Source organism: Athene noctua, chromosome 4, assembly GCF_965140245.1.
Source record: "Athene noctua chromosome 4, bAthNoc1.hap1.1, whole genome shotgun sequence".
Taxonomy (NCBI): Eukaryota; Metazoa; Chordata; class Aves; order Strigiformes; family Strigidae; genus Athene; species Athene noctua.
The window spans coordinates 29149022-29173232 of record NC_134040.1 but is presented as its reverse complement, the minus strand read 5'-3'; the positions used below and the strand labels follow the sequence as shown (position 1 = coordinate 29173232).

The window sequence follows — 24211 nt, the reverse complement described above, 5'->3', positions numbered from 1 at the left end:
GCTGTAAACTTCTAGTACATCAGAAAATGCATTTCTCTTGGATTCAGTTTCTAATGTAAGCTAGTGTTTCAGCAGTAGGCCTGAGAGCAGTCCTCTGCTCTTAGAGGAAGAAAGGGAAAAAGAAATACTATATTGCTTCCAGGGAAAGATAAGTAAGTATAGTGGAAAAGGATGTCTGACAACATGGGCAGGGGAGCTTTAAGTACTATAGGGGTCACTTCATTCTCCAAACCAATGATAATCTGCAGTTATGACAGAGTGAGGGATCAAACATGACGTGCAGGTCTATTCTATGCCACAAACATGTGACATCATCATTCAGCATAAGCCATGGTGTCAAAAATGCACCAGAAGATAATGGCTGTCTCTTACATCTAATTTCTCATGTATAATCCTTTTAGCCCGCATGATTGAGATGGAACATGAGAGGGCAGTATTACATGAAACTGATTTAAAAAAAAAATAATCTATGCAGCTGGCTTATTTAATTATCAGTTTTTCCAAAAGGACACAAAGTGAGTGGTTTAAGCTAAATTATACTCTTTCTGGGACAAAAAGACATTATCCAACAGGTTGGAATGTTGACAGCATGAAAGACGGGCTACTTAAGGAGAATCTTGAGAACCAGTAATTACTTTTGAGCAGTAGGCAGGAGATGAGATCCTGCTGCTCTAAAAGATTTGCAGCTTCTTTGGGAGATCAGATAAATGTAAAAGCTTTGAGTAAAAGTGACTTTGGGTATACAGAAGCTAAAGAATTACATGAAAGAACTGAGGTACAAGCAGCACCTTCTGTTAACCATGTAAAGGTATCAGAATAAAAGAGACAATTCACGTCACAGCAGCTTAATGGATTTAGTTGTAGCATGGTTCTTAATGAACTCTTTATATTCATGTAAATGTCTGATATACTTCTAAAGGAACGCTGTCATGGATGAAAGTTAGCTGAACAGTCATTAACTGAGACAAAACAAAGGGTCACCTTGTACTTTTGGAAGGGAATGCTTGCAGTTACTGTAGCAAGGATGTGAAAATCTGATCGAAACAGATTAAAATTTATCTCATGGTATATTAGGGAGAACGTACACTTAGAACTAGGCAATGGCCATTAGGTCTTCTACATTCTACTTCTGCTTGTTCCATGTATGACAAGCTCTTCAGTTTATTACCTGCAATTTTAAACATATCTGATGCCAAATGGGAGAGGCATGAGAATGAGTGCTTCAATTAATCCTTCAGTAAAAGATGCTATGGTGGCTCACTACAGTATTACTGAACTAAAGTAGCTATAAACCAATGCAGTTTAAAGAGCTGAACAGATGAAGACCAAGTACTCAGGGGAAATAACAGAAAGGCTGACTTCAAGGCTGTGCAAGTCTCCATTAATTGAGTAAAGTATTTCACAATAGTTTAGTATCTTTGAAGAAGCCACTACAACTGGACAAGCTGCTTGAACAGACAGTTATTACTGATGCTGTTCACAGAATTCACAATAGTTCTGTCGTCCGTATTTCAACTTTCTACCTGAGGACTGGATGTACTAAGACACACAGATCAGCCTGTTGACTTGGCAGCCAGCCTACAGCCATGACAAATTCTCAGCTAATGCACCAAAGGAGTACACCTCCTTCATAGCCTAGATATATACTTTTCTTCCCCCCCCACCCCCCCCAATCTTTACTCTTATTTAAGCCTGAAAATGGAATAGAAAATTTAACCCTGGCTGTGAATAGCAGGATTTGGAATAGCTACTTCCATCATTCTGGAAATAGGTTTCATCTACCCATGACAGCCAAAGGATCAGACAATCCCCTCCAATACTGCTAAAGTGATACTGACTGAACAGAGCTCCAGTAGAGTCCAACCAGACTCTCTTGCCAGGAGGAGCTCACACCATGAGAGCATTGTGCTCTCTGTTTACGCTACTGGTTTTCTTCAGCAATAAAACTGCCCTATACACAACAGAAGTTACAAACTAGGATCGTCTGCTAAATATTTCTGGCTCTAAAGCCACAGAATGTTAGCACTTACTAAACAAAGAAAAAAAAATAACAACAGTTTAAAAGAAAAAGAGAGAAGGTGAATGATTCACAGGTTGCTGAAACATTAAGCATTTCAAGGGTGTTATTCTCAGAAAGAGTACTAGAATAAAGCACTAATTTTACTAGGTAGAAAAAAATTTCTTCAGCTGAGATATTGATCCCCTCATTTCTGAAATGATGGATGAAACTGTTGGTCATTGTCAAAAAGACTATATAACAGTCTCCAGCAACACAATAGAGATGTTGCAACAACGAACACTAGACATGGGCTTGTATGGGTAAGCACTTGGTGATATGGAAAAGCCTCTTTCAGACTGATTCAGAATGGAGACTGTTTTTTCCATAGTTTACTTTAAGGAATGAGCTATTAGCTATACCTGGGAATGGCTGCTTCCTTCCACTGAGAGAGATGTGGCATTTTAGGAAACTGCTCCCCTAGCACATGGAGATTAGACAAAGGATCCATCTAGCATGTAACTTTCCTCGATTAAAAAACAGGAGTTCAAATTACAGTTTCCCAGGGGCTGTGCAAGCATTGGAATGGAGGAGAAAGTTGCATGCTGGATCCATCAAAACTAAGCAGAAATGCTGTAAGCTGGTGCAATGCAGTTAATGTCCTGTGACATCCATCGCCACTGGAAACCATCACATCCACTCTCCTCCAAATTAAGATTATTTCAGGTGCTGAGACTTTGTAAATTCTGGACCTTTCAGAGCAGGTATTTTGGTGATGGTATTCGCTGTGTTTGGCTTTCCCAGGGTGTACCACTTTGTAGAAGCAGCAATCCCATTACAGGGTGGTAGAAACAGTTTGGAGTTGGAACTGATGTGTTCTTTGACTGTTTTGATAAAGTCTATGTTCTGTTTTCTCTGCCTCATCCGCACAGCCCCTACCATGTTCCTCCCTGAAAGTACAACACAGCAACAGGAAGTTTAGGAGCTGAAACTTGCACATTGTTGTCTTTGTGTGGTATTAGCACTCTACAGAGCCTGATATGCTACACGCAATGTGGTAAATCTCCTTTCTTCCCCATTCTGCCAAGCATATTCATAAGCAAATGTAACACTTGTACACAAACAGGAACTGTGTATATACAACAAACAAAAATAAATATGAAAATGAGAACAATCTGAGGAGACTGTTTTAATGACAACTATTAACTAACATACCAAGGAGAAAGTCACAGCTCTTGGGTAAATTACTTTGGATGGGTGAATACAACTGTTTTTGTTTTTTTTTTTAAGTGAAATAAACTGCTGATCAGGATGGAAATGTAAGGTTTCTAGCTTCTTTTAACTAAATGGGTGTTCCCCTATGAAAAGAAAGCATCATAGATTTTTGTATGAGACCAAATATAAGAGAGCAAAATGCCCATGGTGAATACTAACCCAACATGAATTTGTAAAATATTAAAACTTGTAACTGATTTTTTGTTTTCGTCTGGGAAAAGACGTCAAACAAGGCAAGCACTAGACAGACACATTTCTGCTCTTTAAGCCTGCATGTCTATTATTAGCATTCCTTCCAGCAGCAGAACTGAAATCAAATGCAGTGTTTCACACCTGTAGCTAGGAGACTTCTCTGATTTTGATAGCTGGATAGGCAAGGTCCTTAATGTACTTAACCTGCAATATTGGGCTTTTTTCCCTTCTACGAGAAAAACAGTGTTTTCTAGAAGCTCCTTTTCTTTTTGCACCTTTCACTCAACGCCGCTAGCCTGCAAAGTGTCTAACTCTTTAAATCATTGAACATGAAGAAATCCACATCTGTCCATCCGCTGCTACAGCTCAAGGAAGTCCAACATTTCCGAAGACGGCCGTTGCCTCTGCAAAGGGCAAGCCCCCAGCGCAAGCAGAACCCAGAACCTGAAACCCGGGGCGGGTATTTTGATCGCGGCAAGGAGCACTTCTGGGGGGCCGATCCAGGCACGTAAATGTCACCTCAGCCACGCAAATAACTTTTCATAGCAACCGCGATGCGCTTGGCAATTTCAGAGCCTCCGCTGCCGCTCGGGAGGCAGCTCCCCCCGCTCCGCCCCCCGCCCGGCTCCCCTCGTTACAGCCCGCCGCCGCGGGACGCGCGCGGACGAGCTCACGCCGCCGGGGCGGCGGCTGCCTCCCCTCGGGCAGGCGGCGCTGTGGCGCGGGGGGCGCCGCCGCTGCGAGCAGCGGCGGGGAGCGGCGGCAGCGCCCTCGGCCCGGCCGGGCCCGCGGGGCACTCACCATGTTGACTTCCGAGACCACGTCGATGCTGGCGATCTCTATCCGCATGCCCACATCCACGGGCGGACCTGCAGGGGGAGCGGGAGGCGGCGTTAGCCGGCGCGGGGCGCCCGCGGGTGCTGGGGCGCGGGTCGGGGGAGCGCGGGCGCCTCACCTCCGAAGTCGGGCCGGAGGCGGATGTCGTATCCCTGCAGCAGCCCGTCCACCGTCTCCTTCACGTAGGACATGTTGCTGGGCCCGTCGGCGCTGCGGGAAGGAGCACAGGCGGGTTAGGGAGGCGGCCGGCGGCCCCGCACCCGCGCCCCTCCGCGGCCCGGCGACGCTCACCTGCGCGCCGCGCACGCCACGGCCAGGACCAGCGGCAACGACAGGGCTCGCGGGCCGTCCCGCCGCGCCGGCGCCGCCGGTCCCCTCATCCCAGCCCCGGCCGCGCCGCCGCCTCACGGGCGAAGAGCCGCGGACTGGAACTTGGTGCGGAGCGGAGCAACAATTCCCGAGAGCACAGCGCATGCGCGGAGCGGGGCGCACCTCAGCCCGCGTGCGGCGCCCCCGCCCCGACCTACCCCGGCGCGGAGCCGGGCTGAGCGCGGCGGGGCGGCGGCAGGCGCGGGTAGCGGGGCGGCTCAGCCCACCGGCCGGCTGGGCGGGTCGGGACCGAGAGCCCGCGGGCTGCCGTGAGGCGCTGCCGGTGCCGCGGGGGCGAGAACTTCTCGTCGAAAGAAAGAATTGTTGAGGACATTCTCTGTGAAAATTCACACTGACAGGCTCAGATGCTAGTGATAACGTAAACGGGAATTGGCTCATTCAAAAGAAGCGGCACGTTTGGTGCAAACAGTACTTTGCCCAGCTGTGAAGGCTTAGCGATGCATCCACGGGCTGCTCCTTGAGCAGGTTTCTCGCCGGAGTTGTCACGCAGAAGTACCCGCCGTGCCATACGCAGGAGGTTGCAACAGATTTTTAGTTGCTATTTTTCAACCCGAGTAGTTGATCTTGCGTTTAGAAGGGTATTTTTAAAAAGACGCTATGAATTGATGTCCTAACGTAGCCTGAACTCTTACGAGCAGTATTACACGCTGACTAGTCAGAGCCCCGTCAACGATTTATGACTTTGCTGGTGTCACTCTGTTTCCTAGCACAGTAGCTCAGCAGAGATAACATTTATCCCTTTCAAATTCAAACCACCTCATCTGTGTGCTATACAACCCTGCGTGCGGTGACCTTGGGATATGTATTTGATGGTTTTGAGGCTCAGACAGTGTCATGCAGTCTTATTTCTGAGAAATGGCACACTTTTGATGCTTTTGTAGTTGAAATATGCCACAATTTTTGAAAAATGCAGGAATATTGAAATAGATAGTTTGTGACACAAATTCTAGTGATAATTTTGAACATTTTAACAATGCATATTTCTATGCAAATTTGTCACCCTTGGAGAAGGAACACAACATGCTTCCTGAGAGATTACCATGGGAGTCTTTCACCCGCACAGCTACTTTCTGTAACGATGACAGTACAAGTTAATGAAAATAATTATTTTATTGCTGGTTTGTAACAGTATAATAAATATTTTCAATTGGCTTTGAGGACTTTTGCACCAAACATAGCTTTCCCTCCTATTTTAGTCCTAAGCTGCTGAAAAATGTGATCTCCCATCTTGATGGTAATTTACCATTGTTGTTTGTAAAGCATTTTTAAAATTTACTAACCCTGATTAGTACATTTTAGTAGGGTTCAATTATAATTGGTGCAGCTTGGGTATAGCAGATTTTTTTAAAAAATGTTTCTGCCCATAGAAGTCTGCCAAAAATTATCTTTTTATTCAGAGTTGTATCAAACATAGCCACAATAAAGTTACCTGGTTCCTCTGAAGCACTGAATTAGGGGTTTCCATGGGACTATAGAGTCCTTTTTACTTCTTGATGGTGTGCAGCTTTATATCCTGTAGATCATTTTAGCTTTGTCGTAAGCCATGTGAAAGTCAGATATGCCTGTATGAAAGGGAGACCTCTGCCTCTATGGCTTGCCAAAGTCCATCTTAAGGCATAAGGGAAGGGGTTTATTACACAGAATCACAGAATCATTTAGGTTGGAAAGGACCTTGAAGATCTAGTCCAACCATTCTCTATGAATTCTCCATTCTCTGCGCATTTCAGGGCATCTTTAATTCGGACTAGCTGTAGTCCAGTCCCTGGACTGAATGCCCATTAGTGGTTGAAATGTTTTAGGTGCATCTGGTTGGAAAAGCCATAAGCTAAGCCTCCCCTGCAGGTCTGCTGCCATTAGGGATGCCTCCACTCAATGGCTGTACTGCTGGGGAGGGTGAGGATGTTCCCCTCAGCAAGCAGGTTCCTCTGAGAGCTCGCTCAGCTGAGTTGTCCTGGCTTCTGCAGACCAACATCGAGCTTTCTCCACTGAGCATCCCACAAATAAGACTACTGAGCAATTGACTCCCAAAAGTGGCATGCTATGGAAATTCAACTCCATTTTGTTCAGCTTGATCACTGGGGAGATCTGGGCTCTAAACCGGGGTCTTGAAAGAACTACAAATATCCCACTGTGTGGAGACAACAATGAAAAGATTCCTCAGTAGTTGGGGCTTGGGAACAAAGAAGTTTATATGGTACTTTTAATAACCATACAAAGGAGGAGCTGCATGGCATTACACTGCCACAGCAACAGTGGTGAGAAGGATCTTTTGCCCCGTGAGGTGGATGATGGGAACATGTCTGGGACCTGATAAAGATAAATTATTAACAGCAGGACTTCCACTCTTCCACAACTGATACTTTCACTAGTTTTATCTGGTTTAAGAACTTCAAGTTCTGCTTTATCTGCAGATCTGTTTCTAGGAAAATATAGCATACTCTTTCAGGCCATCAACGTGGAAGAATCTTGCTGTAATTTTGATAAAAATACTCTCTGCAACATAATTCTTGCTTTCAGCAGTTTTTTAACAACCCCTTTTAGAAAGAACAGGTGATGTCCAAAATGTGTGACCATGGCAAAGAGGCTAACTTTCAAAGCCCAGATATTATCAGTATTGTTCACAAACATACTCTAAAAGTTTTTACAGGTGATGAGATATCTGTTGGTCTCATTTACAAATGTGGTTCAAGCTGCAGCTTCTACAGTCAATAAACTTGATTAAAAAATACAGCAGTATGTCTTTCCATCCACTCCAGTGGGGTTTGCGTACTCACTCAGGCTGAGTGAAACCTGATGGGTACCCAACATGGCTTCTACACATCTTAGAATTTGCTGAGCACCCCAGAATGTAGGCACATAAGTAGATGCACTGCTTTGTGCTTTTGAAAAATCAGGCTGCTTAGTGCCTAAAAACCTAGGACGTTAACCTGGAGAATTTTGCCAGTAGTTTGCAATTTTTTAAAGAAAACCAGATTTCAGTAGTGGCTTTCATTTCTGCTCTTATGGTCTTTTCTTATGGTTATTTTCTCATATTTGTTGTTCAAGAATCTATTTTCTTTAAACCATTGCTAATGATAATGCCAAATTATTTTTCCACTCATTTCTACACTGGGTTTAGTATTTATAGGGTCCATGAGAAAGATATACAACTTATAAATAAGATTTTTAAACATATTTTATGGGCTGTGTTAGTGAAGGCAGACCATTTGAGTGGGGAATAGTTTCATCTTGATTAAGCATATATAAGCACTAGTAAACTAAAACAATTGAAAGCTACAAGTTCTTACATAGTAGCCATGAGGCATGTTGAAAGCTTACTAGAAGCAAGACAAATAATATAATTGCAAAACATGATTCATAAAACCATCCTGGGCCAGTTGCATGTTCATTTTTCACCTTCATTATGCATAAAATTCCAGGAGGAAACCTTTTTTCTTACACAAATAAATGTTTCCAGTTTATTAAAGATCTTTTTTGCAATGCTCATTTTCATTTGGAATCAGAAAGCGCACACAGTACAAAGATAATGTCCTGCTCAGACAATGTTGTCTAATTAAAAAGAATCCAAGATCACTGAAAAAAAGGGAAATTTCTCCCGTTTCCCACTGGATAAGATCTGTAGGAAGGAGGACAGCAACTTTTAATGAAACTAGGGGAAAAAAAATTGCAAAAGTTGTGACTACGCAATCTCTCTCTAGTGCTACTTTGTGTCTTCTTAAATGTAGAATGAGGGAAGGTGTGTCTTTGTTCTCAAAACAGGGAAGGGGAACTGTGTGCCTCACGTTGTGCACTTTGTATGTGCAGGTGAGGACTGAAAATGCTAATATTTGTAATACTGACTGGTTTGAGTAATTGGAAGTAGGGACTTGCAGACGCAGGATACTTGTAGTCTTAAGTGTCCAACTGGACTTTCAATTTTCCAGTCAGTGGGGAGAACTGTTGTGGGAACAGGTACACCAGCCACGGGCCAGAAGCAGGACTGGTGTTAAGTGGGAAAGCAGCATCACTGATTAGCAAAGTTGCATTATGGTGTTACCATGTGCACAGAAGACAGAGCAGAAAACCAAGCTCAGGATCTTTGGTTTAAGCATTGTGTCCTGCTTCAGCTAGGATAGGGTTAAGTTTCTCCCAAGCAGGGGGAAGGGATCTCCAGCCGGCTTATTCATACCATGCTGACGTCAGGGCCGGCGTGGCAGAGCGGGAAGCTTTCCTTTGTGGCTTTTGTCACGGGAAGCACGCGTGCCGGACTGGCTGTGTTCACTGTGGTATTTCTCTGTATACCTTTTGTCTTGTTTACTGTTATTACTGTTTATTGTTGTTATCATTGCTACTGTTGTTGTTCAGATTGTTTATTACACTGTTGTATTAAATTTCTCTTTATTTTCACCCGGGGTTTGTGCCCTACTTGGTCTGAGGGTGGGGGAGGAACAATGGCAACGTGGTCTCCAGCAGGGCCTAAACTATCACAGCCTTTTTGGCACACCAACGTGGGGCACAAGAGAGTTGAAATAAGGTTCAAAAAAGGGACAGACCCTGACCAGAGTGTGTTGGAGCAATCTGTTGGGTGCATTTTTCTCTTTTTGTACCTGTATTGTTTGATAAGAAAATGTTTGCAATGCTGGCCCACTTGCTTGTGTGGTGGGGCTGGATTATTCCTTATATCCACTGTGTTCTCAGTGCTGATGTTTGCTGTCGGTGGAAAACGTATAAAGGGGATTGTTTTGTTATACAGGCTATTGATTGCTTATAATGTGTTTGTATCTCTGGGGGTGGGGGGGCGGGCCAGTACCTGTTTGCTGCCTGGGCTTTTGTTAGGGGTCTCACCTCCTCTATGGGTGAGCCAGGGGAAGAGATCCTCTCAGTTTTTGAGAGTTTCAATTATCCTTGGAGTCTGCAGACCAGTGTGATTGCAGCACTGTGCTTTCTGAATGCCTGCCAGATCTTGCTTTGGGCCATGTGGCACTTTTCTAACAACAGCAGTGCCCGGAAACCTGCCCCGAAGTCAGATAATAGTGAGTGGCAAGGGGTGTGGGAAAAGATGGGCAAAGGCCTGAGTCAGTGGGCACCCCCAATGCTTTGGAATTTCACTCCCGAACAAATGCAGAGCCCTGAGAAGCTGATGGAGTGCTTAGAAAGGGTGTGTTACCAAGCTGGCAAAACCCAGGAGACACAAATCGCTGCGATGTGATGTGTTGGGTACTTCCCATGCATACCGTGTCCTCTTTGATACCACTCACTGCCCTCAAGGGGAAGAAAGGGCTGCAGGATCTGAGAGTGAACTTACTGGTACAGCAGCTGGGCTGGGGGAACAGGCAAAACCAGTCTCAGTTGCCTCCATCAGCACAGCGACTGAGCCAGAGAGCCAGCCAGTGCTGGTATCAGTCACCCCGATACAGAAAACCAAATATACCAGAAAGTCAGTTCGCAAAGTGGGGGATGGGGATAAGCCAGGCCCAGCATGGGAACAGGAGGAAGGACCAGAGGTGATTGTCTGATGTCTATCCCCAACTGAGTTGCGAGATATGCGGAGAGATTTCGGCCGCCTGGGAGGCGAGCAGATTTGCACCTGGCTGCTCCATGCTGGGACAATGGATCTAGTGTTTTTGAAATGGAGGGGAGAGAGGCCAAGCAGCTGGGGTCTTTGGCCAAGGATGCTGGCATTGATAGGGAAATAAGGAAACAGACTCAAACCCTCAGCCTTTGGAAGCGACTCCTGCTCAGTGTAAGGGAGAGGCACCCCTACAAGGATGATATCCTATGTCAGCTAGGCAAATGGACCAGCATTGAGAAAGGCATCCAGAACCTCAGGGAACTGGCTGTGTTTGAGATGATCTATGGTGATCTGAATAATGAGCAGTCACCCATGGACCCAGATCAGGCCCCTTGCACACACCTGATTTGGCGAAAGTTCCTGAAGAGCGCACCAGAAGCGCACTCGAAAGCATTGGCAATAGTGTCCTGGTGGACAGACACACAGACTCTAACAGTGGATGGAGTGGTTGGCAAGCTCCGGCAATATGAGGGAAATCTCCCTTCATCTCACCATTCCCTGGTCTCAGCTGTGGAGGAACTGTCTCAGAGGGTCCAGAAAATGGAAGAGGACATGTCCTACGTTCCACCTGCATGGGCTAATGTCTCAGCCATTAGAAGGAAACGTTTCCCCACACAAGAGAAAGGCAGCAGAAGGTACACACCACAAGGCACTCTGTGGTTTTTCCTCCGTGACCATGGACAAAACATGAGGAGGTGGGATGGACAGCCCACTGCCGCCCTAGCTGCACGAGTAGAGCAACTGAAAGGGAAGACCACCGCGAAAGGGGAGTCCTCCAAGAAGAGCGCAGCTCCAGTGTCCAGTCAGAAATCCTCCAGGCAGAATAGAATGGCCAACGTTATGTCTGACCCTCTTGAGGGGACCAGTGAATCATTCTTGCAAGAAGTGAGTGATGATGAGCAGGATTAGAGGGGCCCTGCCTCCAGCCAGGTGGAGGAAAGGGATAATTGGATTTACTGGACAGTGTGGATCCGATGGCCTGGCACGTCAGACCCACAAGAATATAAGGCTTTGGTGGACACAGGCACACAGTGATGGCACCCTGATGCCATCGAGCTACAGTGGGGTTGAATCCATTTGCATCTCTGGAGTGACAGGGGGATCCCAACAGCTGAGCCTACTGGAAGCTGAAGTGACCCTGACTGGGAAGGACTGGCATAAGCACCCCATTGTGACTGGCCCAGATGCCCCGTGCATCCTGGGCATAGACTACCTCAGGAGAGGGAACTTCAAAGACCCAAAAGGGTACCGGTGGGCTTTTGGTGTAGCCGCCCTGGAGGAGGTTGAACAGTTGTCCACCTTACCCGGCCTCTCAGAGGATCCCTCAGTGGTGGGGCGGCTTAAGGTTGAGGAGCAGTGAGTGCCGATTGCTACCAGGACGGTGCACCGGCGGCAGTACCGCACCAACCGAGATTCCCTGGTCCCCATCCATCAGCTGATCCGTCAACTAGAGAGCCAGAAGGTGATCAGCAAAACTCACTCACCCTTCAACAGCCCTATATGTCCAGTGAGAAAGCCCAATGGCGAATGGAGGCTAACTGCGGACTACCGTGGCCTGAATGAAGTTACGCCAGCAATGAGTGCGGCAGTGCCGGACATGCTAGAGCTCCAGTATGAACTGGAGTCGAAGGCAGCCAAGTGGTACACCACGATTGACATTGCTAACGCGTTCTTCTCCATTCCGATAGCGCCAGAGTGCAGGCCACAGTTTGCGTTCACTTGGAGAGGCATCCAGTACACCTGGAATCGATTGCCCCAGGGGTGGAACCACAGCTCCACCATTTGCCATGGACTGGTCCATACTGCACTGGAGAAAGGTGGGGCTCCAGAACACCTGCAGCACATTGATGACTTCATTGTATGGGGGGGCACAGATGAGGAGGTCTTTGAGAAAGGGAAGAAGATAATTGAAATCCTCCTGAAGGCTGGCTTTGCCATTAAGCAAAAGAAAGTTAAAGGGCCTGCAAGGGAAATTCAATTCCTAGGGATAAAATGGCAAGATGGGCGTCGCCACATCCCAGTGGAGGTGATAAACAAGATAACAGCCATGGCCCCACCAACCTCTAAAAAGGAGACTCAGTCTTTCCTGGGCACTGTGGGGTTCTGGAGGATGCACATCCCGAACTACAGCCTGATTGTGAACCCTCTCTACCACGTAACCCGTAAGAAGAACAGTTTTGAATGGGGCCCTGAGCAACAACAATCCTTTGAACAGATTAAACGGGAGATTGCCCAAGCAGTAGCCCTCGGGCCAGTCCGGGAAGGGCAGGAGGTTAAGAACATGCTCTACACCGCAGCCGGGGAGAATGGCCCTACCTGGAGCCTCTGGCAGAGAGCACCTGGGGAAACCCGAGGCCGACCTCTAGGCTTTTGGAGCCGGGGATACAAAGGCTCTGAAGCTAATTATACACCAACTGAGAAGGAGATACTGGCAGCGTACGAAGGAGTTCGGGCTGCCTCAGAAGCGGTCGGCACTGAAACACAGCTCCTCCTGGCACCCCGACTGCCGGTGCTGGGGTGGATGTTCAAAGGAAAGGCCTCCTCCACGCATCATGCAACCGATGCCACGTGGAGTAAATGGATTGCACTGATAACACAACGGGCTCGAATAGGGAACCCCATCCACCCAGGGATATTGGAGGTGATCACGAACTGGCCAGAGAGCAAAAATTCTGGGATGTCACCAGAACAGGAGGTGACACGTGCTAAGGAGGCCCCACTATATAACGAGCTGCCGGATGAGGAGAAGCGATATGCCCTGTTCACTGATGGGTCTTGTCACTTTGTGGGAAAACATCGACGGTGGAAGGCTGCTGTGTGGAGTCCCACACGACGGGTCACTGAAGCTGCTGAGGGACAGGGTGAATTCAGCCAGTTTGCAGAGGTGAAAGCCATTCAGCTTGCTTTGGGTATTGCTGAGCGGGAAAAGTGGCCGAGGCTCTACCTCTACACTGACTCGTGGGCAGTGGTGAATACCCTGTGGAAATGGTTGCAGCAATGGAAGCAGAACAACTGGCAACGTAAGGGTAAAACTGTCTGGGCTGCTGAAGTATGGCAGGACATTGCAGCCCGTGTGGAAAACCTCGCTGTGAAGGTGCGCCATGTGGATGCCCATGTACCCAAGAGTCGGGCCACTGATGAACATCCGCACAACCAGCAGGCAGACCAAGCTGCTAAGACTAGAGTGGCTCAGGTGGAGTTGGACTGGCAGCGCAAAGGTGAACTGTTTATAGCCTGGTAGGCCCATGAGACCTCAGGTCACCAAAAAAGCATTAGGGGGTGGGACCTTCAAAGACTGGGACATGCATCTAGCAAAGGCCACCTGGCTAGTCAACACAAGAGGATCTACCAATCAAGCTGGCCCGGCTCAGTCAAAACTTCTACGTGCTGTACATGGGGATAAAGTCGCTGTGGTGCGCATGAGGAATATATTGGGAAAAATGGTCTGGTTTAGTCCTGCGCCAGTCAAAGGTAAAGGCACACCCATCCCCAGGATTGCTTTTGCTCAAGGACCTGGGTGTACTTGGTGGGTGATGCTGGACAATGGAGAGGTCCGATGCGTACCACAGGGGGACTTGATTCTGGGTGAGAACACACCGTGAATTATGCTGTGCCTTTGTAAATTGTTGTTTTGTTATTGTTAACTGCTAAACGGCCGCTGGACATGACACAGATGGTATAGAATAAAGGGGTGGATTATGTCCTGGTTCAGCTAGGATAGGGTTAAGTTTCTCCCAAGCAGGGGGAAGGGATCTCCAGCTGGGTTATTCATACCATGCTGACGTCAGGGCCGGCGTGGCAGAGCGGGAAGCTTTCCTTTGTGGCTTTTGTCACGGGAAGCACGCGTGATGGACTGGCTGTGTTCACTGTGGTATTTCTCTGTATACCTTTTGTCTTGTTTACTGTTATTACTGTTTATTGTTGTTATCATTGCTACTGTTGTTGTTCAGATTGTTTATTACACTGTTGTATTAAATTTCTCTTTATTTTAACCCGGGGTTTGTGCCCTACTCGGTCCGAGGGTGGGGGAGGGACAACGACAATGTGGTCTCCGGTCCTGGCAGGGCCTAAACTATCACACACTGTCAGACATCTGTGCCCTACTGGTTGGCTGGCTGTATGGCTTTTCATACTGTGTACACCCCAGCTAAAAGAAAAATGAGAATTAGGATGGGTATACATTTTTTCTTACTTAGCACCAAGCAGGTGACATTTTGCAGTAACTATACTGACAAGATACATTAAAAATTTTAAATCAAATTTTCAAATTTATAAAAATTACGCTAAATGATTGCATTTGAAAACCATGAAATGAAACCTAGGAATTGTGAAATGACTACCTTTGCAGGTAAAAAACAAACCCTGGTAATATTTATACTTAGAGAAAAGAGGCAGGTAATGAAATACATCACATATTTCATCTGCTTAGTGATAATGCTATTGTCATTGTATACCTACAGTAATCCCTTGAGTCAAATACAGTTTGTGAGCAGTTTTCCTGAATGACAGCAACTGGCAAGCTGGAGATACTTTTAGTGTGCTTTGGGGATTTCAGTGCAGTTGGAAAGCTGCACAAGCAAGTGAGAAGAGCTGCAGAATGACACTGAACTTGGGCTTTATCCTGAGATCTGTAGACAGCGTGATGCTGGCCTGCACTGAGGAGAGCACCTCACCCTCCCAGCCACTTCCCTTCCCTTCGGGTCTCTCGGTAAGCCTCCACACCCTCACACTTCCCTCAGGAAATAAAGGTACAGCTCAAAACTCATGCCTTCTTTGTGCACTGTTTTTATCCCTCTTTTTATATGCTGTAAAGGTCAATTAAGATCTTCTCAGTGCAGAGTCTACTTTCTTTTAATAGCCTGTAAAACAGTTAGGACAGTGATTTTAAAGAATTAATAGTAAATATCAAAACTGTGAATTGAAGTTATTTATCTTTAATAGCCAAAGCGAGAAGAGGATATATAATAAGAGCTATAGGATTCTTTTTTGACCTATAATATCTACAGACGGAATAATTTATTGAGTCTTTAATCATGTCAGATAAACATCTGTAACACTCATTTGAAATCCCTTTTTATATCTCCCAGTCTATGTCTACTCCACTCATCCAACATCCTTTCTTAACATGACAGAATTTGCTTTCTCTCAAAGTGTGCGAGTCCAGCACTGCATGCCTAATGACAGAATTCCCCCACGGCAGTACATTTTCTTTGACCCCCTCCTTGCTACTGGTGGGAAGTAACCATGCTGACCTTCTGAGTCCTTCATCCCAGGTGCGGGAGACTCACAATCTCCCTCTCCCTCTGATGCTAGCTCAAGAGAAGTAGTAGAGGCTAAAGATTAAGGTCTTTGTGCCAGATGCCGTAGAGATTATCAAAAAAGACAATCCCAGCTGCAGAGAACAAACCAGCTAAGATAAGTTAGGAAGACATTCAACAAGTGTTGTGACAGACATGAAGAATGTGAAGGCAGCAATTTGTATGCATTTGTACAGTTTAGTGGCTTTGGTGGGTGTATTAGCTACAAGGAACCAGGAGTCTTAAGTGTTGCTGAAAAAAGGAAGGCAGTTGTAGACAGCATTGAAGAGACTGGTTTTAAGGAGATATTTGAAGAACAGAGACATTTGAAGTGTGATATTTTTATGAGGTGATATTTTTAAAAGGTATTTCAGGTACTTCAGTTCCTAACAACTGAGGTTTGTCAGTGCTGGTGAGATGTTAGAAACAGGACAGAAAATGTTAAAACCTGATGTTTTAAGCTGTAGAAACTGAGCACATATATACCTTTGCATTGCGAGCAGCTCCCTTGACTCTAACAGGCTGATGCATACCATGGCAAGTTGAGTATATATTTGTAGGACTGAGACCTTTGCTTCTATGCTTTATATGCCTGATCCTGTCTTTATTTTTATGGTGGTTTGTTTTTTTTTTTTTTTGGTATAAGAAAGGAAACACTGTTACTGGAATGGCCCAGAAATAATTTTTCTGATGAATGGAGTTCATTTTCTCCAACTTTTCCTTTTCATTGTTTTCTAAAGCAGCTCACTGCAAACACCTATATAAATTGTCAGGTTAAATAAGTCCTTTTAAAAGTAGTGAGTAGAAAAATATGAGTAGTATTCTCATACTCAGAAGTATTTTACCACACTGAGCCACTAGAATGCAATGTGTCTCTTTGTCCCATTTCAGTGATGTGATGCACTCGCTACATACATTTATGAATCTGTGAGTCATATAAATAAGAGCCTAGCTTGTTTGCTTTTAGCAGTAAAGAGACTGAAAGGCTGAATTCAGTCAAGCAAGCAACTTTTCTGGGGATATTTTCACAAAAGCATGTTGATCAAACCATTCCTTCAGATAATGAAAATAAACTTTTCTTTGAGAAAGAATAGATTTCTGCATTATTTACTCAATAAATTTAGAATTAAAAGATAATCCTTTCAAAGCCCTGAGCAACCTGACCTATCTTCGAGGTTAGTGCAGCTCAGAGCAGGAGCTGAACTCGGTTTTGCGGTTGATCAGGAGGTAGGCTAGGTAACGTCCTCTCCCAATCTGAAGTACTTTGCAATCTTTTTACTCTAAAGGGTGGTAACATTGCCTTCTGCTTCTACTTACAGTCTGAAGTTCTCGCATGGAAACTGTAGTTCCAATACCTTTGTTTATCTCCAGGAGCCCCTGCTTACTTGCCATGTTACGTTATTGCTGGGCAGATTGAAGGTTCTAACCAGTTTTTCCTCAAAACTCGTTTTACACTAAAAGTTTGGGGGTTTTGACTTAAGTCTGATTTGGAATGAAAACTGGTGCTGACACAGGCCTCTTCCAGTTCTAAAATTAGATCTACCTGAGAGTATCCTTAGTTTATTTGAGACCCAGCCTCCAAATCACATACTCCTCAAACAGCCAAGTTCAGTAAGAAAAGAAACAGACATTTTGGTTGAGATTGTATAGTACTTGTTTTTTAAAAGGTTGTGCCTATATATGTTAAGATCCTAAAGAGTAAAAGCTAGAACAGAACCAAGAATGGCCACTGCAAATAGAAATGGTTTATCCTCTTGCCTTTGCACCTGCCTCACAAAAAGTAGGCATTTTGTATTTCCACTCATTATCAAGGTTGACTGCTGCCTCCAAGGACAAAGGTGACAAGAAAGAAAATTTGCATTATATTTCAATAATATGTTTACAAAATATTCTACCCCTCACATTTAAAAGTGAGTATTGAAAAACCAACAAAATATAGCAATAAAAGCTGCTAGACTGAAAATTACAGGATGATTTCTTTGCTGATGGCAAATTCTTCTGGAATTCTGTTGAGTAGATTTTATGAAAATGACAGCATCAGATATGTATCACCATGAATAGTCATACCTACGCTGGGAGAAAACAAAGTGGGCATGATTTTAACAAATGCAATAGTCCTACACAACAGCTGCTTGCACACTCCTTTCTTGTCTCAGGAGCACATTTGATGAGCGAGATAGATGCTTCCTGCTTGCTGAAATAAACAGCACATGTGAATCTCTTCAGCTGGGTGTCAGTTTGTGACCGGCAAGGTGTAAGACAACAAGCAATTTTACTTATCTCTTTAACTGATGCAGGGGTGCAGGTCTAAAATCCATGATTTATATATGTCGTGTGGGCTGGCAGCAGTCACTGGAAGTGGTCCATAAACTGAGAAATAGATTACGCCCTTTCATTTTTGCTGGTTTTAGCTAGCTGAAAAAGAACCCTAAAATAAAGGCTAAAATAAATGCAAAGATAAGAATTGGAATAAAAAATAAATTGAACACAAAGAAAGAGAACGGATAAAGACATGAGATAGAGGTTCCTCAACCAGATCACAAAACTGGTATACTACTAGATTTTTAGCCCCTTTTGGTATCTCTTCCCACTGCAGTGGTGGGCACAGGGGGACAGAGGCTCTCACAGAGATACCTGCTCTGAGAAGAAGCCTGCAGGATGGATGGTTGAACATCAGGAATTAGTGATTTATTCACTGTTCATGCATTTTGGAAAAGACTAAACTGTTTGTGACTGCCTTCAAATCCACCCAAGAGGGCAAAACCATCCCAACTCCCCTTTTAGGGCAATTCGAAGAACTTGAACACATAGGAAGGAGTAAAGGGTGAGATAAGGGGTGGGGTCCTTCCCCTTGTTCCCCTGAGCAGCAGCAAGTGTTTATATGATGTCGACGATATTAGCTTCAGATATTTTCTAATACAATCTCTGGACAGAAGTGAAAGAGGTTGAAAGAAGATTTAGTTTCATGGGCAGAAGAGGCCAAAAGAAGAAATATTAAGAATACACTTAATTTTATAATTTGGAAGTATTTGCCTCTCATCTCTTTCTATTGCTAGGGATGATTATTGGATCCTTTCCATGAATTAACTTCTCATCTTCTTAATCTCTTTGTTGTGTCTTCCTTTGTCTTGACAAGTGTCTCCTTAGGTGACTTGTTCCTTAGTTCGGAGTTTCTCTCCCTTCACCTCACACATTAAGGCTTATATTTTACTTCAGCTTCTGGACATTATCAAGGTTTTAATTTCACAAAATCTTCAAAATTTATTTCAGTATTGTCTCCGTATTAGACCAGTCTGAGGGGCTGGCCACGGGAGTGGCAGCCAAGTCAAATTCCTGTCTACCTCCCTTTGATGAAGGCAAAATATTGTCTGCCTGTCTGTCAGATGGGGAACTGAGGAATTAGAACATTTGTAAAATGGGACAAAAACAATACCAATGAGGCTATAAGAAAACAAAATATTATAAATATAGAGAAAAACCCAACACCACAATAAATCAGGAACTCAAGAGTGAAAAATGCTTTCTGGTTCTGATCCAGAATCTGCAGGGTGAGTGACAGGTTTTTAGTTTACTTCAGTGAGTTTTGAAACAGGACCTAAATGACCCTGGTGTCTAAATCATACATAAGTCAGGGTAGATTTGCACTTCATCTTCTTGGGCTGTGAGCTGAACCATACAGCAGGAAAAAAAGCGTGTATTGCTCTGGAGTAATAGGACAGGGAAGACACAAATGGTTTTCTATGAGATAGAAAGAGCACTTGTGAGTGCAGACCTCATACATCCTGTTAAAACCATTCGTCTTGTGAAGTCTGCCTCCTGGAGTTGTGTATTTGTCTCTGTAAAATCTTCAGCTTCCTTTTTGTCCCCTGGGTTTTTTCCACCCACTCATTTTCACCATCAGCAGTGGAAGTCCTTCATTTCTCATGTCTAAGTGGGCTAAAAGGCCAGGGAGGTGACTTGAAGGCCTATTCATATAGACAGTATATTGGCTAAGGAGTGTTTATTTCTCAGATGGTGTTAATCTCATGTACTCTGATGCCTGTGTCCAGCAGAGAAATATTTAGAAAGCTGATTATGTATTAAACATCCAAAATGAGACACATAGTCGACAAAATGTCTAAACTAACAAGAACATGAGTATTGGTTAATTACTGACCTATTTGATAGTAATACTTAGTATTTGTACGCTGTGTATTTTTAAGCCCCTGTGTGCATTTGAACTAATTAATACTTTCAAATATCCCTGCATCATATGTAAGCCTCCTCTAAAATTTACAGAACAGGAAATTCAGACATGAAGGTCTGGGGATCAAAATTTTAAATGCAGATTTGGGTATTTGTCCTCCATAAGATCTGGGTCACTTTTATGTATAAAAGTTTTCATATACATTCATGCATGTAGTATTACCTACACTTGTTGAGATTTGGCTTAAATGACTTATCCAAGGTCACAGAAGTGGCAGAGCTGTTAAAGGAACTGAAGAGTGCATTTTCTGTAAAGGTAAAAAGCAACTGAGCCATAAAGCTGTGTCTTTTTAAAGCATATTATGCGTTGTGAATTTTATAATTACAATAATAAGTTTATTTTATTTCCTGCTATTCTTGAAAAATTCAATCTAGTGCATGAGAAAAGAGATGCTGCAGCTGCACTGGATCAACCTCATGGTGTATCCAGACTAGCACCCTCTGTGACTGTGGCCAAGAGGTTATATTTCTACTGCTGCAAAATACTTAGAGTGGACTTGTCACTGTATATCAGTTATCTGTTGATCCATACACTTAGGTAAAAGCAAAAGTTACTGTACTTCTTTCACTTGGTATAAGAGCAGACTACCCTTCCTTCATAAGAAATACTCCAAGGATAAAAAATACTCTGAGAAGATTGAAAGAGTGAGGATCTCTTCAGAGGTCCTGAGCTACCTGATCTAACTTTGAGGTTGGCTGTGCCTTGAGCAGGAGATTGGACCAATAGCTTCTAAAAGTCCCTTCCAAGCTGAATCACACCACACAGTTTCCCTTTAACGAAACCCTTGTGTAGGAAGGGGAAGAGACTATATAGTGGTGAGCACAAACTGTGCGAGAGGTGAACTACCTCCCCAGAGAACTGTAGAATGAGATTATCTTCCTCTTGCTTACCACTGAGGACATAGGGCCCCTGTTAGGGTATCGCTTATAAGATACCTCTCTGGGCAAGTAGTGAAGGAGATATGGGAACTGGTGATTAAAAGTGGTTAACAAGATACCTTATCTTGCCAAATGGTCTCAGCTGTCATTGCTGTCAGTGGGAGGGAACAATGCACTATGCTTTGCAAGCAGTTCTCAGCTCCTTGCAAATGATACTAGGTACGCCTTAAATTACTTGATGAAATGCTAAAGTATTACCAGGTGCTTCTTAATTTTCTCTTTTCCACCCACTCATTTTGTCAGTGGTTTTTGGGCCTGATGCTTCTGTATCTATGCCTATAAGCCCCCTTGTGCTGCCAGTGCCCTTTCCTTTTTGGTGATGATATGAAAATTCCTCTCAGTAACTTTTTGAGATGTGAGCAATGCCACTCCATACAGCAACCACCAGATGGTAATGAAGAGCAGACTGGTTGTGTGTCTTGTGTGGATTAAGTGTATTACCACAATGGCAAGTTTTGCCTTTGCAAGCAGATCTTACAAGTACAGCTCTAAATGCCAATTTGCTCAGCTCTTTACAGACCCCTGGGCTACTGCAAAAGTCTGCTTGGCAGCTCTATTTGCATAGAAAATTGTTCTGTTTGGTTTTATACTAAAACATCTTAAAGGCAAAATCTTTTACCTAACATGAATGCTGATATTATTATTATTTAGTACAGAGAAGTTATCATTATAAGTTGGTATACAACTATACAAGCTATCCCTTCTAAGAAGGTAGATGCAGAACAGCTTTAGGTGACTGTATGCTTTGTTCCTTCTGGAGCCATAATATTTCTTAAAATGTCATGACATTACGGATGTATCTCTTCCAAGGTGGAAAGGAAGGTCTCTCTGTTAATGTGTGTGCTTGACATCAGCAAAGAGAGTAGCGACAGGAAGCGAACCAAACCAAAGTGTCTCTTCTTAACTGAACGTCATTATCAGTGCAGAGGTGGTGCTGAGCACCGCTCATCAACCCCCCAGCATGGCAGCAAGAGAGAAGAGGAGCATAAACAGAGCGTCGTTAGTACTGCTAGCCCCAGACTTCTGAGAATCAGAAGTCAGTCCCATAGGGGTCATGAGATTCAGAAGTCTCAGTTTTACTAAATTGCCTGCAGGATTTTGGTTTCTTTATGCAGTATCTTGTAAAACACCTAGGCCAAATTTTCACATTTTTCTCCCCTATTGTACAATCCAGAGACTCTGCAACTCTCCCCCTCTCTTTCTAAAGAAAAGTAGGGCTCCTCCTGCCTTTGAGACACCTGGGCAAGCCAAGCACCATGAAGGCAAGGAGAAAATCACTAGAGCTGACACCAGTGGCTTCACTCTGAGTCAGGAGCCAGACCCATGGCTTCTGTGACACATTTAACTCATTCCCCAGGCAATCTGCCCATGACTCATATACTTCTGGGATTAATAGACGTGTAATGACTGGGAACATGAAGACTCCCAGGGAGGCAGTTTGTTGGTGCTTCTGCTCTCTTGTTCCCCCTGGGAGCAGGGGCCAGCAGCAGGATGCAGCTGTCTTAAAATTAGGTGGCAGAGCAGGAGCCTCTGCCTGAAAGCAGGAACCTGAAGGAGACCTCGAGTGGGATCACCCAGCCTTCCTCCCCATTCCTTCTCAGCCACGGCAGCCCCCATGAGCTGCCCCTGGCCTGCCCCTCTCTCTGCCCTGCCTGACACCTCTGAAAGCAATAGCAGGTTTGCTACCGTTGCTCGGGGCAACCAGACTTTTTGACACATTTTGCATTAAACTTGGCAGTCCTGGCAGGGAAAGGCAGGGTACAGGGCAGAGGTTTCCCAGATTCCTCCCCACAATGCTGGCTGCCATGTCCTTCACCTCAATGAGACAGAGACAGCCTTGTACCGCTTTCAGAGAAATCTCTATTCCCCCCTGCATGAAGGGGGTATCTTCTTATTGTATTTTCTGGGGATGCTCATTTTAGAGACAGAAATCAGATCTGCTATATTCCCCACTCTGCCACTGAGAGGGGACTGTGACCTGCCCTGATGGCCCCTGCATCTCTAGGCTCCTGCTGTAGATGTGACGTGGGTTAATGACGTGCCTGATCATATCAGTGTGTGTGCTGGGGAAGCTGTAGGGTTAGATGAGAAATAAGAGGTGGAGGCATAAAGAATTCTCTAATGCTTTCTTTCTGAGAACACTTTTTGCCCCCAAATTGGCAGTTCCTGCAGTGAGTGCTTCCACAAACACATTTCCATTGCAGTGTGTAGAGTAGAGGTCCTCTTAAATATGAAGCTCACGGTTTACCTCCTTAAACATCTATGTGTCAGTCACCAGAAGAATCCACATAAATGCTATTGCAATCAATAACAGCAATATAGATATATGTGTATGTATATATATATATTTGGTACTCAAAAGTATTTTCTAGCCTTATTCCAAGTAATCAAGGACATGTGTGTTAAAATAACCATGGTACTACATAACAGTCTTGTAAATACTGTACGTCAGAGGGAAAAATACATGGCTAAACGCATGTCAGCATCAGTTCCTGCAGTTTTGTAGGAGTTCTAGCCATGGAAGTGAAGCAAACCTGGGACAGCTAAAGGTTCAGTTTTACACAGTTTACACTGTGCTTTGAAAGCACAGCTGAGGTGGTGATCAGAGAACTGACCTGGGACACCGCAGACTGGAATTAAGCTCCTGTTCTGCAGCAAACTTCTTACATGGTGTTATGGTGTTGCATTGCCAAGTCAGCTTTTTGCATCTCAGTTCCCGGCAAAACAGAAATAATAGTACTTGTGTCCAATCCTTAGTTAGTCTTACTGACCTAGACTGTAGGTTTTTGAGAGAAGGAAGTGCATCTGGTAACACGTTTGCTATAATGAATGCAATGGGGTCCTTTTAAAACTGGAGGTAACAACTTTGTGATCAGATTCTGAAATAAGAAGCTGAAAAGAAAACTACAAGAACTACAGCGGGAAGGGAAGGCTGGACTGGAAGAAGAAACAGAAGGAGCTTAAGTATCTATCTTACTGCTCCCAGAGCAGAACTTAAATTGCAACCAATAGACCCAAAATCCAGACTCCTTAAACATAAGCCCATCGCTAGAGGTGGAATCAAGGTCCGCAGTATCCTGGCATCCCCACTGATGGAAAACTCTTCCCTGAACAGGTAGTTCAGGCTTCTTGTGAGCTCCAAATCAAAGTCTTGATAAAGTCAAGGACATGTGGGCTTTTTGTAGGTTCCCATGATCTCTTTAATGTGTGTGGATGCAGCAGAGGAGGGGAGTGAAAGATCCCTTGCACTCTTAAGGAGGTGCAAGGATGTGAGTGAAAGACCATCTAGTTAGCTGTTCAGAAAAGGTATCTATATCTTCTCTTGGTCACCTACCAAAAATGGGATTGGGGTATACGTTTTCCAAAGAATGGATATTCAATCCTTGACTTTTAAAAAGGATGTATGTGAAGACAAGCCTTTTGATCAAGACTGTAAGAAACTCCATTGATATAGGCAGAAACTGTATAAAGACCAAGAAATCAATGATT

The 24211-nt window shown here is 44.5% G+C and overlaps 1 protein-coding gene across 5 annotated transcripts in view; it reads right to left on the bottom strand.

Moving 5' to 3' along the window:
• Nucleotides 1–4728, bottom strand: part of GABRB1 (gamma-aminobutyric acid type A receptor subunit beta1) — a 143538-nt gene extending 138810 nt beyond the window's left edge. For 4 of the 5 annotated variants that reach the window (XM_074904735.1, XM_074904736.1, XM_074904737.1 and 1 more), the window contains exons 1-3: nt 4592–4728; nt 4419–4510; nt 4265–4332 (exon numbers count right to left, since the gene is read on the bottom strand). In XM_074904735.1, coding sequence (XP_074760836.1) covers nt 4265–4332; nt 4419–4510; nt 4592–4680 — 249 coding nt within the window. In that variant the 5' untranslated portion in view covers nt 4681–4728. Of the gene's footprint in view, nt 1–4264; nt 4333–4418; nt 4511–4591 lie in introns of those variants that run through there. The other variant, XM_074904739.1, reaches the window with a different exon arrangement.
• Between the last annotated feature and the right edge of the window lie 19483 nt (nt 4729–24211).